Source organism: Corythoichthys intestinalis, chromosome 4 (assembly GCF_030265065.1).
Source record: "Corythoichthys intestinalis isolate RoL2023-P3 chromosome 4, ASM3026506v1, whole genome shotgun sequence".
In the NCBI taxonomy this organism is placed as follows: domain Eukaryota; kingdom Metazoa; phylum Chordata; class Actinopteri; order Syngnathiformes; family Syngnathidae; genus Corythoichthys; species Corythoichthys intestinalis.
The window spans coordinates 32,192,090-32,205,541 of NC_080398.1; the positions used below are offsets into that span (position 1 = coordinate 32,192,090).

At 38.6% G+C, this 13,452-nt stretch overlaps 1 protein-coding gene across 1 annotated transcript in view; it reads right to left on the reverse strand.

Annotated features, from left to right (window-relative positions):
- Window positions 1-8,887: 8,887 nt before the first annotated feature.
- Window positions 8,888-13,452, reverse strand: part of ube2e2 (ubiquitin-conjugating enzyme E2E 2) — a 95,721-nt gene continuing 91,156 nt past the window's right edge. Inside the window, exons 5-6 of the mRNA XM_057833412.1 lie at window positions 13,156-13,303; window positions 8,888-9,854 (exon numbers count right to left, since the gene is read on the reverse strand). Of these exons, the coding sequence (XP_057689395.1) occupies window positions 9,757-9,854; window positions 13,156-13,303 (246 nt within the window). The 3' untranslated portion in view covers window positions 8,888-9,756. The remainder of the gene's footprint in view (window positions 9,855-13,155; window positions 13,304-13,452) is intronic.

Below are 13,452 nucleotides of genomic sequence, written 5' to 3' on the forward strand. Positions count from 1 at the left end.
CATTTCATTCATTTTCTTTAGAGTTTTATTGCTTTACAACTTATATATATAGAGACCCTACTCACGTGACGTCACAGCCACGCCCCCGCGCCATGTTGTCCGTCTACTCGTCATGTTAATGCATTAGCGCTTCGTAAATTCCTCCTATTATGGCGTGTTTTTCTGCTCGTTAACATTAATAATCAAAATGGTGAAGTCGTGTGTGGCGGTCGGTTGCAAAAACAGAGAAGACAGACGGAGAGACTTGAAGTTTTACCGTATTCCGAGAGACCCGGAGAGGAGAGCGAGATGGACTGCTGCAATTCGACGAGAAAACTGGGCTCCAAACGATTACCACAGATTATGTAGTAGTCATTTTATATCTGGTAAGATGCATTTAATATATATTTAGAGGGTTTTGGGCTGACAACCACAATTAAGATCATTGCTAGGCTAATCACCCACAACATACACTCAGACGTTGTGAATGAACTACCTGAAAATATATAATTATAAGGGGATAATAAGACAGTTGTCATACAATTAATTTACAATTTCACTATTGAGGTCAAAAGCCAAACAATAAATTCAACTAGGGACAATCTGGAGTAGTGCTATCGCACTTCATATTTATTACATATTATATATGTATGTAGTGAGAGTGCTATCGCTAAACCATATAAACATTAAAAGCCCTAGCTCCATTGACAAATGACATGAAATACATTAGACTTGACAGTGGATGTTAGCAAGAACAAAAGATTTTGAATTGAAAATTTCGTAACTCACCTTCCCGAGCACAAAATAGATTCCTGCCGAATTTTCGTGGACGAGGACCTGTTTCACCCAACCAGCAACGAAGTACTTATAAGCCTCCAAGCTCTTAAAGTTTTTCAAACTTTCGTGAGAATAGGCTGATTTTGTGTGGACAAGATAGTTGTAAATATCAGGGTAGCAGATGTCAGGCAGAGACGGCGAAGACAGTGGGTCGAAAAACATCGATTTAGGCATCCAATATGGATCTGGCGAATGGATAAACTGAAGCTTTTCCACATAACGCCTTTTATGCAACGCTGGCCCGCCCTGAAAATCTGCTGATGCCCCCCCCCGGACACACAGGCACATGCACACTCACACAGCCTCGAACCATGCCGCCTCCTCCGAAGAGGAGGGATATTTTGTTTTTTTTCCAGCCAGCAGCAGCCACTGCAAGAAATGTAAAAAGACGTCAAAGTTGTGGAGGTGGGGGAAACGCCACTAATTTTGCTACTGAAAGTCCGACCTGCATCAGAGTTAGCATAACATTAAACTGTGTGAACTTGCTTACCTGCTATACTACTGTGGTCAGGCCAGCCGATGAAGTCAAGCTAGCTGTCCCTCATTTGGATCATTGTTTGCATTATGGTAATGCAACGCGGTGGCTTCAGAGTGCAAGTCCATTTATTAAAAGAGCCATCCAAGACAGGGTCCACTTCAATGGGACACTGACATGAACATGAACTGACATGAAAGAAAATCATCTGTGAAATGAAATCACACATCAGAATTTCATGAGAGTACTTTGGTTCAAGTCTTGGGGTAGGCTAGTATGCATCAGATGTAGATCGGTCCTTAGATTTCTGATTCTTTTTCATTTTTTCATTCACTTTTATATTACAATACTTTTTGAGTCTAGGGGTGCTCCAGTGTCCCCCAGAAGTGGACCCATTCTTTGATAACTTCCCGTTATTTTACTAAAGGGACTTGCACTTCAAAATGTTTCTTTAGTAGTTTTGAAAACAAAGGTTTGAGTCGAACGTTGCATCACCTGAACCAATACACATGAAAGTTAGGATAAGTCAATACAGATTTGTTTTGCATTGATCATTTAGCCTATCAATTAGCTTGGTTCATATCCGTGACAAATGTAGCCTTGAACCCGTTCAGTAATCTAATAATAAAAATTTGGTATGACAAGAGGTGCATGGAGTGCTGCTGGGTGTACCAAGTACACTTCTGGTGCTCTTCGGTGTGGAGATAAAAAAAAAGCTAATAATTCAAAAAACCGAGGCACTCGAGAAGTAGGCCTTCATCAAGACCCTCTTGATGAAGGCCTACACGGCCGAAACATGTCGGCATTTTTTAATTTGTACAAAGCGATGACTAAATAAAGGTACATGCAGGTTATACTGGTATATCGTCCCTTCCAATGTTGAGACCAAACCTACGCCTTTGGAATTAACAGTCGGCAATTGATTTTTTTGGGCGTCATTTCTGTGGGAGTGTCAATTTCATTGTTTTTCCAATTTTAGTGTTGGGAATGCACAACAGATTAGTAGAATGTCAATGTGATTTATTCGGTCATAATCATTGATGGTAATTGCTGGTTTTAACTATCAGATTGGAATTCAATCAAAGGTCAAACATTAGATATTACCTCGAGATCAAGTTTGACAGATTAGCAATGTCGTGTTAAAATTTGTGGTAAAAAAAAAAGAAAGTGAGACAATTAATTTCTTAGGTCTTAATAGCGCTGTTTTTTTTTGTTTTCATAGAATTGGGGAATACTTTGCCAAAAAATGTTCTCTAAATTCTATTTTGATTCAATTGTCAATCTATTTTTGGGTCATGTACACTCAATGGTGTACCGCAAGCAACACGTCACTTCCGCTCATTAATATTCATGACATTAGCTACTGTTGCTAAGTAAGGACAAGCGACCGTTTATCCTCAATAGGAAATGAATGGAAATCGTGTACGAAGGAGATGTTTACAGCGCTAAACCTACCAATTCTCTCCGAAAATGATGTGCCTGGTGCCAAAATTGACTGGCAAAGATGTGGAAGAACATAAAAATGTTCAGTTAAAGAGATGGCTTTAGTGTCGAAGGCTGAAAAAGACGAAAAAAACGAGCCGACCTAAGCATAGCTTTAGCTTTTTTATCGACGCGACTGACAATGACATTCTCCTGTTTCAACAAGCTATCCTTTACCATCAGCCCTGTCTTTCTTACATATCCTCTGGTTGTCCAACGTCTCTTACCGTTCTTGGGGGTAATTTAGTTAGCTTTGTGTAGCGATCGCAAATGCTACTCAGTGACAGCCAACGAACACTTTTAATTTTTTCATTGATAACACATCTTAATCCTATAATTTATTTACACTCCCCCCTTACTAAAGTTGTTTTTTTATATATATAACAGAAACGGTAACAGTGGCAGTCAGATACCATTGTAATTCTTTTCAGGTCATTCATTGTCAGACAGAAGCAGTACGGCACAACGTTACGCTAAAAAAATAAGTTAAAAATATATAAATGGCTTACCTCTTTGTCCTCTGAAAGACCATGCCAACCCAACATAATGTTTACTGCATATGAAACGTGAATGGATTCGCCGAGCTGGTGTTAAAGTCCGCGCAAGTTGATTCGGTCTTCACATTTTTTCCTCCTGAGTTTTTGGTTCCGGAAACGTATGAAGAAAACATCCTTCATGTGTTGTAATGTCAAGAGTCGTTTCTACAAGTTCCAAAAAAGCAATGCATGATCGGCAAGTTCGTTTTTGAAAGATTACCGGAGAAAAGTAGCACTTTTTACGTTGGGTCTTTGCGAGGGCGGGTCTGTAATGTCCCACTTCGGCTTTACTTCCGCTTTACGATGCGACGTCACGGTCTAAAAATAGCCTGCGTGCGGTACGCCATTACCTTTCATTTTAGTTTCCAGAAGGTGTTACTTTTGGATGAGACACTATCTTTAATGACCTCTTGTGGCCGTCAACTGCATTGACTGGTAGGAGAACAAAAGGTAATCTCAACACCCTGTCAATGGTATGAAATATCAGTTCATCTTATTTCTTTAAACTAAATTGCAGTTTTTAAGACAAGGTCCGTGTTTAGGAAACAACTTAAAATGATACAAAATATGAAATGAAAGGTTCCACTTCCACCCGTGTTCAGCAGAGTTCATGTATTAGCGCAAGACAAGCTTTTTGATCAAGTGCATTCCAGTGAAATTTTTAACAATTTGAAGAAAGAAAAACTATTCAAATGCTTATTTGTTGCTGTGTAACTGTATAGAAAAAAAAAACTCTAGAAGTAGAAGAAATTGCCGTAAGCAGACATTTTTGAACGGTAGAACGGTTTTAATCAATCAAATGCGAGTATTTCCGATAGCCCGTCATTTTTCATGATGTCAGTTATACCCCAAAATTTCCTAGGCCATTTCCTATTGCCTGGCAATACTATTCACATACAAGCGGTAACCTAATTGTATACAAATGGATTTTGCTTGTGAAGAAAAAAAAACAAAAAAACAAAAATGTGTATATTGACCAACTCATGTTGCTGTTGGTTGGTCTATGTTGTCCCAGTTTGGTTCGGTGTGGCATGTCTGCTCCCCCCCAGTATGCAGCACTCCCAGTCACCTACCATAATTTTCGGACTATAAGCCGCTACTTTTTTCCTTCATTTTTAATCATGCGGCTTATAGTCCAGTGTGGCTTATTTGATTTATTTGGGTTTATAGGTAACACTTATATATTTGACAGTGGCGTCATAACACAGTTATAATTATGACATGACACTATCATGGGCATTACTGAATGCTTATGACAGATGTCATTAAGTGTCAACCGGCAAATGATGTCACAAACTCAATTTATGTCCAGCCCGGCTCTTTTACATCCATTCAAAACTGAAATAATTTGCCAGATAACACTAAATGACATCTGTTATAAGCATTTATTAACGCTCATGACAGTGTCATATCATAATTTTGATTGTCTAATGACAGTCTTATGGCGCCACTGTCAAATAAAGTGTTACCAAATACCATCATTAGCAATAAATGAAACGACTAGAAGAGTAAATGAAGAAATAATTAGCACAGAACATGAAATTTGATTGTTATTTACATTTGTAGCGCTGCAATGCATGCTAGGAGGCATGTTGGACAACAATAGTATTGACTAGAGCTGGGAATCTTTGGGCACCTAACGATTCGATTACGATTACGATTCAGAGGCTCCGATTCGATTATAAAACGATTATTGATGCACCCTCCTCCCTTTTTTTTTTTTTTTTTTTTTTAAATGTTTTGTACATTAGTTCCAAAATTGTTCAAAAATACTCTCAGGCTAAACCAAACTATTTCAGTATCAAGTTAACATATAGCAGTAAAAAAATATACAAAAGTAACAGTAAATAAAAAACTCTAGTCCCCATTCTATATCAGCAGCTTTAAACTACATTCAATTATTTTAATGTTGTGAATCAACCGTGAAAGTTGTTAAAATTGCTTCCGTCATTCCATAATTTCCCTTTTGTCTACTTTCTACATGTGAAAGTTTTAAAACTATTTTAAAGATAGATTCAAGTCAATATTTTACCGATTTAGGAGTATTTTAGATAAAAAGTTAACTAGGTTTGTTTGGAAGGTTCGCTACAACAGCCTTGCAGGGAAGTGTACTGCTTTAAGATGGCGGCCGTTTACTACGCCCGCATCTAGGTTTTTGTTGCTGTGCTGCTAACGCTACCGAATCTATATTGCATCTAGTCCTATATAAATGATATCTACCGTAACATGTGGATGCCACTGGATGTACTTTGTAGCAGCTTTTCGGCAGCAGTCAGGTATGTTGTTGTGTCTTTTTATAACGTGGCATGAGTTGAGCTAGAGCCGTGAGTTGAGCATTGGCATTACCCGACGGGCCGGGTAATGAGAAGCATGATGTTTAGCTACTCTCGCTCCGTTCTTCCTCATTGCTGTGTTGTACTTCCGCTTTACTTGGCATATTTCAATAATCAGAATTTGGATGTTTGTGAATCGTTCTCGAATCTTCCACAGCCGAATCGCGAATAATCTAAGAATCGGAAATTTTGCACACCTCTAGTATTGACAGCAGGTGGCAGCAGAAGTGGACTGTCTCCCTCGAGGGAGCAGTGATGGCCAAATGAAGCTTCTTGAAGCAATGAAGCTTTGAACCAATTGCCTGCAAATGGTGGTTCATTTGGTCTTATGACAGTCGTGTGATGCCGCTGTCAAATAAAGTGTTACCGGTGAATATCTTTTGACGTAAATGTCCCATAATACAGTTAATACGGCTGCGGCTTATCGTCCAGTGCGGCTTATCTATGAACAAATGTCCTTTTGGTGTCAAATTTGGTGGGTGGCGGCTTATAGTCAGGTGCGCCTTATAGTGCGAAAATTACCGTATTTAGTTTTTGTTTCTTTATAACTGTTAAATTGACCAGCGTTTACGTGCTGTGCGCTAGCAGTGCAGGCTAACGTCATAGCCTAATGCAAAGAGTGTGCAAAGAGCAGAATATTTGTCATTGTTTTTTAACAGTGTGTAAAAAAGTATGTAAGTATGATAAACATTTCGTCCCCAAACCGATTACGGTCATTTTGTTCTGATTAACATGCTGTGAGAGAATTTTATTCATGCTTAAAACACAACCAATATACGTCATATTTTGTATGCTTTTGTTATGCTTGCATGAGAGCATTGTAGCATAGAGCATCATTGTTAAATTAACCTGTTTGAGTGTGCCTACCCATAGCCTTGACTATTGTAGACTGTATCACAATATGCCCAAATATGGACTGTTATGTACCTGTGTTTTCCAATTTGCCCTGAATGAATACAATGGGCGACTGTGGCTTATCAGCCTGAGCTCATCGTTCTAGCCAGAGCCGGTGTTCAATAGTGGTGTCAACAATAATCGATGTGGCGATGCATCCCGATGCAGGGCATGGACGATTCGATTCAGCGCATTTTAAAATATATAAGTACGTTCAAAAATCTTCCCTGCGCAATTCCGGTGATGCAACTGATTTGGTTTCCCCATTCGTATTATTATTCTCATGTTTCATTTTTTACACACCGCATAACTCTGGTCAAGTTTCCCACCAACCTTGTAGAAGCCAAAATGTCTCCAGATGTCTGCTTTCAATGTCTTAGGTGCATCAATAATCTTTCTCGCTTCCTCTTTCTCCGCTTCAGCCATTGTTATGTTATGTCCTATCTTTTATAGGTTAGATCTTGTGCCCGAACTCAATTAACATTTTGGGCCCGTTTTCGTATTTCGTTGTGTAAATGCTTTTATAATGATCATAAAAGTATGTAGACTATTTAAACATTAAGAAAACTTGCGTTGTTTTCTGTCAACTGAAAATTCGTTATGAAGGACACTTTTATTTATCCACACAAAGGCAACAGAAATGTGATCCTTTTGAATCTTCTCCTCTGTGTGTCTGCAAAACGCAAGTTTTTTTTTTTATATTAAACTTTCCCAGCGTTATTTCGTTGTGTAAATGCTTTTATAATCATAAAAATATGTAGACTATTTAAACATTAAGAAAACTTGCGTTTTTTTTTTCTGCCAACTGAGAATTTGTTACGAAAGACACTTTTTTATGCACACAAAGGCAACACAAATGCGATCCTTTTGAATCTTCTCCTCTGTCTGCAAAATCGAATGTTTTTTTTTTTTTTATATTAAACTTTCCCAGCGTTATTTCGTTGTGTAAATGCTTTTATAATGATTATAAAAATAGGTAGACTATTTAAACATTAAGAAAACTTGCGTTTTTTCTGCCAACTCGAAGAAATGAAAATAAATTGCTGCTGCTGCGTTTTTTTTTCCGCGTCACTCCCAAAAAACAAAAAAAAAAAAAACAAAAAAAAAACCTAACCTCTATTGCACATATATAGTGGGCTAGGCCTATATTTTACTTTTGTTCTACATTGCAATTTAGTTGGTTTTGTTTGCAACTGAACTGATCCCTGGATATTGCGATAAAGATGCTGCTGCACTACAATATTTTCTTTGTCGTTTTCTTTGATATTTACTTGAATATTTTTATTGATAGGTCATTGTGACTAAAATACAGCGACTGTTATTAATGATTTTGCACAGGAGTTCAGATGTTGCACTGTGTGAAAGGCTGCTACTGTGTGTAAGAAAAAAAAAAAAAAAAAAAAAAAGAGAAAGCCCTGGTCTCATTCAAAGCACTAATTAAATGCTGTGATCTGTTTTTTTTTTTTTTTTTTTTTTTTAATATTTATATCTGAAAGTATTTTCATTTGACTTCAACCAGGAGTGACACAATAGCCAATAAAAAGTTGTTTAATGTCTGACCGCTTGTGTTGCCTCATGATTCACGAAAAATATGCTTTGCTTTAGAGTTTTAATGCATTCCAGGCTTTAATGCATCGCGATGCATTGCCGAATTGAAATGAATCGTGACCCTCTGAATCGAATCGAATCGTGGCTCTCCGAATCTTAATCGAATCGAATTGTGAGGGCAGTGCCGATGCACACCCCTAGTGTTCAAGGTCACAACTTGAGGTGTTTTTCCCCCTACTGGAGATGTTTTTCTGTGGAAAACCCCCAGAGTTGATACTTAAGTTTCTCTTTCGTTTTCATAGGTATCGTTTCACAGTAAGCATCCTTGGGTAACGCCCTTTCAACAGTATAAATGTCCAGCCTCAATTGTGCTTCTTTCCTTGTGTTCAAAAAGTCTTTCTACAAACTTGAGTCTTGAAAAAGAGGGGGTCGTCTTATAATCAGGGCCGTCTTATATTCGGGCCAATACGGTATTTTTGCCTTTCGTATCCTGAAATGTATTTCCCAAAAAGAGGCAATATTCTCCCGTTGAGGCGTGTCGTAACCTGAAAATTCCGTATGTAGAGATGTTTGTAAGTAGAAGTTCAACTGTATCTATTTCAGTACAGATTATCTTTCGTATGATGACAAATATTTCGTAAAATGAAGCGAAAAAAGCTTTGAAAAACCTGAATTTTTCGTGTACCGAAGCCTTCATATCTCGGAGTACCAAAAACAATTCTTACCTGCCACAAAATGACAATCCCATCCTGCACTCATATAGAAATATTAAAATAAGCAGAAATGCGTCAAAAAAAGTGCAAAGAGAGCAAGAACAGTCTTGTTTTTTTCCTCACAAGCCAACCACAGTGTGTTTTATTGGGTGTTTTCAGTAATACAAGTGCACAACAGCAGCGGCGCGGGTAGCCAGTCAAATATACAAGTCCTGCCTTCTTTTCGCAGGCAAACCGACACGCACGCACACAATTTTGTTTCTTCTTCGTGAGGTCTGCCTGGGAAAAAAAAAGCCTTTGAAAAAATACATACAGTACAAAGAAAAAGCGAAGGAAGTTGAGAAGCATGAGGACTCGTGTTCCATGCACGTCGAGACGAATACAACAACGACGAAAAGAAGTCAAAAGCGTACATTTTATTCCAGATGCCACAGAAAATGAGAATTACATATTTGTGTATGTAGCGGTAAGATGGTTGTTTATAATCAGGGGTGCACGTGAAAATTTTATGTTTCAGTAGCATTGACGGCGATAAACGTCCGTTTAGTTTTCAAATGGACAGTTCAAATGGATCGGACGTCTATCGCTGTCAATGGCGGCCAATGAGTTGACTAGACAACACCCCTGCTTATAACGGTGTGCGTGTCTTTTTCCAATACAATACTTCCAACATTCACAAATTGGAAAATAATTCCCCAATCTACTCTTTGTATAAAAAAGAAGCTTTCAAGTCAACAAGGAACAAAAAAAAGAGGATTTTTTTTTTGTTTATTATTCTTTTTTTGTGTGTTTTTCATTTTTCAACACATAAAATGTTTGGGGAGGAGGACGAAGAGGAGGAAAAGGAGGATCAGGGGAGCGATGCACTTAGTGAGTGTGCTTTGACGGACCGAGGGGAGAAAGAGGTAGAGTGGTAGAGTGAGGAGGAGGAGGAGGAAGAGCATGGCTCGTGTGTGTGTTTATGTGGCATATCTCTTGGTCCACTGCTTGGCTATCCTGTCATGCTCGGTTCTGTTGGTCAGGTACTGTGTGGCGATGCTTCCTACCAGGGGGTCGGCTGTTAAAAAAAAAAGAGTGGGACAATATCAACACGATTTGATGTAAATCAATTGAAAAAAAAATACCATAGTTGCCTTCTTGTGTGTTTTTGGACATAGCTTCTTGAGACATTTTCGTTGGTTAATATGTGATGGGCATGTCCATCAAATTTCATGTTGCTATGTAAAACCCACATCAATTTTAAAGAATATGAAGGACTGTGAAAATGGACCAAACGACTTCAAAATGGGTACTTAAAACTAGGGCTGTCAAACGATTAAAATTTTTAATCGAGTTAATTACAGCTTAAAAATTAATTAATCGTAATTAATTGCAATTCAAACCATTTATAAAATATGCCATATTTTTCTGTAAATTATTGTTGGAATGAAAAGATAAGACACAAGACGGATATATACATTCAACATACGGTACATACGTACTGTATTTGTTTATTATAACAATAAATCAACAAGATGGCATTAACATTATTAACATTCGCTTAAAAGCGATCCATGGATAGAAAAACTTGTAGTTCTTAAAAGATAAATGTTAGTACAAGTTATAGAAATTTTATATTAAAACCCCTCTTAATGTTTTCGTTTGATCAAAATTTGTAAAATTTTCAATCAAAAAATAAACTAGTAGCTCGCCATTGTTGATGTCATTACACCATGCTCACTCCCCAAACCCATAAAATCATTTGGACCCAAGCGCCAGCAGAGGGCGCCAAACAACAAAAAAACAAGTAACAAGCGGACATCACACTGCTGTCAATTTAATCTGAGCGGGGCATGTGCGTTAATTGCGTCAAATATTTTAACGCGATTCATTTAAAAAAATTAATTACCGCCCGTTAACGCGATAATTTTGACAGCCCTATTTAAAACAGAAATGGCTGCCTTCCAGTGTGTTTTCGGGCATGGGTTGTTCAGACCTTTATGTTTGTCTAATCATAATAGATTTGTCCACCAGATTTCATGCTGCTACGTCAAACAAATATTTGCGACAAAAATCGAAGGACTTCCTAAAATGGTAAAAATGACCCAAAAATGCGGCTGCAAAACAAAGTGGCTACATTTGTGTATCTTTTCGGGCATGGCTTCTTAAGCCATTTTTTTTGTAGGTCTATTTGGCTAGGTTCATACTACAGGTCTAAATGCACAAATCTGATTTTTTGCCATATCTATTTTTTTGGCGTGCCCGTTCAGACTGCCTTTGCCCATTGAGACCATTCAAGTATTACGCATGCGCACTAATTCGCAGTCTGACACGCGCTGAGCAAGAAGACCCGCATGCGCAGATGCATCAAAACAAATGACCACACATGCTGGCTGTCATCCATTTTCCCATGGATATCATACTGTATTCTGCTTTTCAAAAAGAGGATACAAATAACAGACATAAATAATCCCCGTTTGGGCTTATTTGCAAAGTTTATATGGATCGATAGCATGCACGCACTGTCCGTGCATGTCACACACACACATACGGGGAATTTGCCCCGACTCTCGAACGTGTAAGCAATGTTGAAATATTGCTCATATAGAGCAGAGAGAAAACCGATCATTCTCAGGCTTATTCTCAACCCATTTTTATTTTTTTTTTATGACTGTTGTCAAGCCTGGCCCTGCCCTAAAAGCAGTGTTCAATGCAAGCTAATAACGCACAGCTGCACCGCTACCGTAGCGTCTCTCTCACTCTTTGATGACGTGATTGCCGCATGAATTCCGATTTGGGAGACTTTACAGTACAGACCGCCGCCACATTCTGGAAAAATGTGGCCCAGATCGGATTCGAACCACATACGAAAGTGACCCAGATCGGATTTGGAATGGTCCAGTTCTATGCGACTTGTTACAATCAGACCGTCAAGTTAATGCCTCACTCGAGTCGGAAAAACACGAAAAAATCGGATTCGTGCATTAAGACCTGTAGTGTGAACGTAGGCTTTATGATGGAAATGCCCACCAAATGTCATGTTGATATGTCGAATTGACATCAGGGGCTGAATTTTTAAACCATCCAAAGTATCTCCGAAAATGTCCAAAAGATCTGAAAATGGCTGATTCAAGGCAACTTTCTTGTGTTGTCTTGGCTTTTTGAGACATTTTTGTGGGTTTACTCACGATAGACATGCCCACCAAATTTCGTGTTACGTCAAACTGACGTCAGGGGCTGAATTTTAAAAATAATTTAAAGTTCAGATAGTTACCGGGTTACGAACAAGTTCCATTTCTATGCTAGCGACGTAACCTGAATTTCTGCATACGTCCGAATTAACCTTTTACCCCAAATACTCCCTGAATCTCAAAATAACTATCCAAAAACATATTATACGTCATTGTACTGTCCTTGCCAAGACGTTGGAGCTAAGTCCTAACTAGACAGTGAGCTAAGCTCCTAAACGACGATGTCAGACGTCCGAGTGATTTGCTGACTTTATTCAGCTGCTCATGACATCAACACTTGATGACTAAAACTAAAATAAAAAAAATGAAATCAGTTTCGTCTTCAATAACAGCAATTCAAATTTGTGTCTATAACTAGCTACTGATATACAATAATAACAATCCACACAAACGATTACCATGTATCAGTTAGCGTCCGCACATTATCAAAAACAACGACCACAATTAAAAACGCACAATAAACAGAACAAAAGGTGTTATATACAGGTGTTGCCTCTGTTGATGTTTCACAAGCAACAAATGTGTGCGCAGTCTTGCAGCTGTAATCTTTCCCCTTCTTCTTTCACTTGGCGACGCAACTTCTTCGTGGGAGCACATGCGCTCTTCTTCGTGTGAGCATGCGGTCTTACTAGTGTGCCATAAATACTACCTGCTCTACGCTTCTTGCGCCAAGATAAAAGAATGCGTTACAAAAAAAACATTATTAAAAAAACAAAACAAACAAGATTCCGGCATCTTAAAGTTGAACTGACGTAAGTCTGGTACGTCTTAACCCGGGGACTACATGTACCTCAGAAAATTGACAAATGACCTGAAAATGGCTCGTTCAAATTTCCAGTGTCTTTAGAGCTATGGCTTCTTGATACTTTTCTTTAAGTCTATTTGTGATAGATATGCCCATCAAATTTCATGCCGCAAACAAAAAAATTAACTCTGGTGCTGATTTTTCGAAGTATTTGAAGCAAATGGCCAAAATAAGCAGAAAGAAACAGCTTAAAAAATGGCTCCATCCCGTTTTTTCCAACACTGTTCTTGAGCCTTTTTTGATGGTCTACTCATAATAGACATGCCCATGTTGCCAAATCAAACCGGGTTCAGGGGCTGAAACGTCAAAGAGTCGTGCGTTACCTGGGTTGCAGTCTGTGAGCAGGGAGCAGATGGACAACAAGACCTTGGAGATGGTGAGGGCGGGGCTCCAGTTGTCCTTCAGGATGTCCAGACAGATCACGCCCTGGCTGTTGATGTTGCAGTGGTAGATCCGAGTACGGAAAGTCACCTAGCAACATACAGTATACGCCAACTTAGCAAGAGCAGATTCAGTTTTAAAGGCACCGACTCTTTCTTACGGTTTGACAATTTTTGGCAAATGAATTATTTGAGTTATTCAATGAATGGAAGCCATTTATCATCCGAGACTCACTTAAC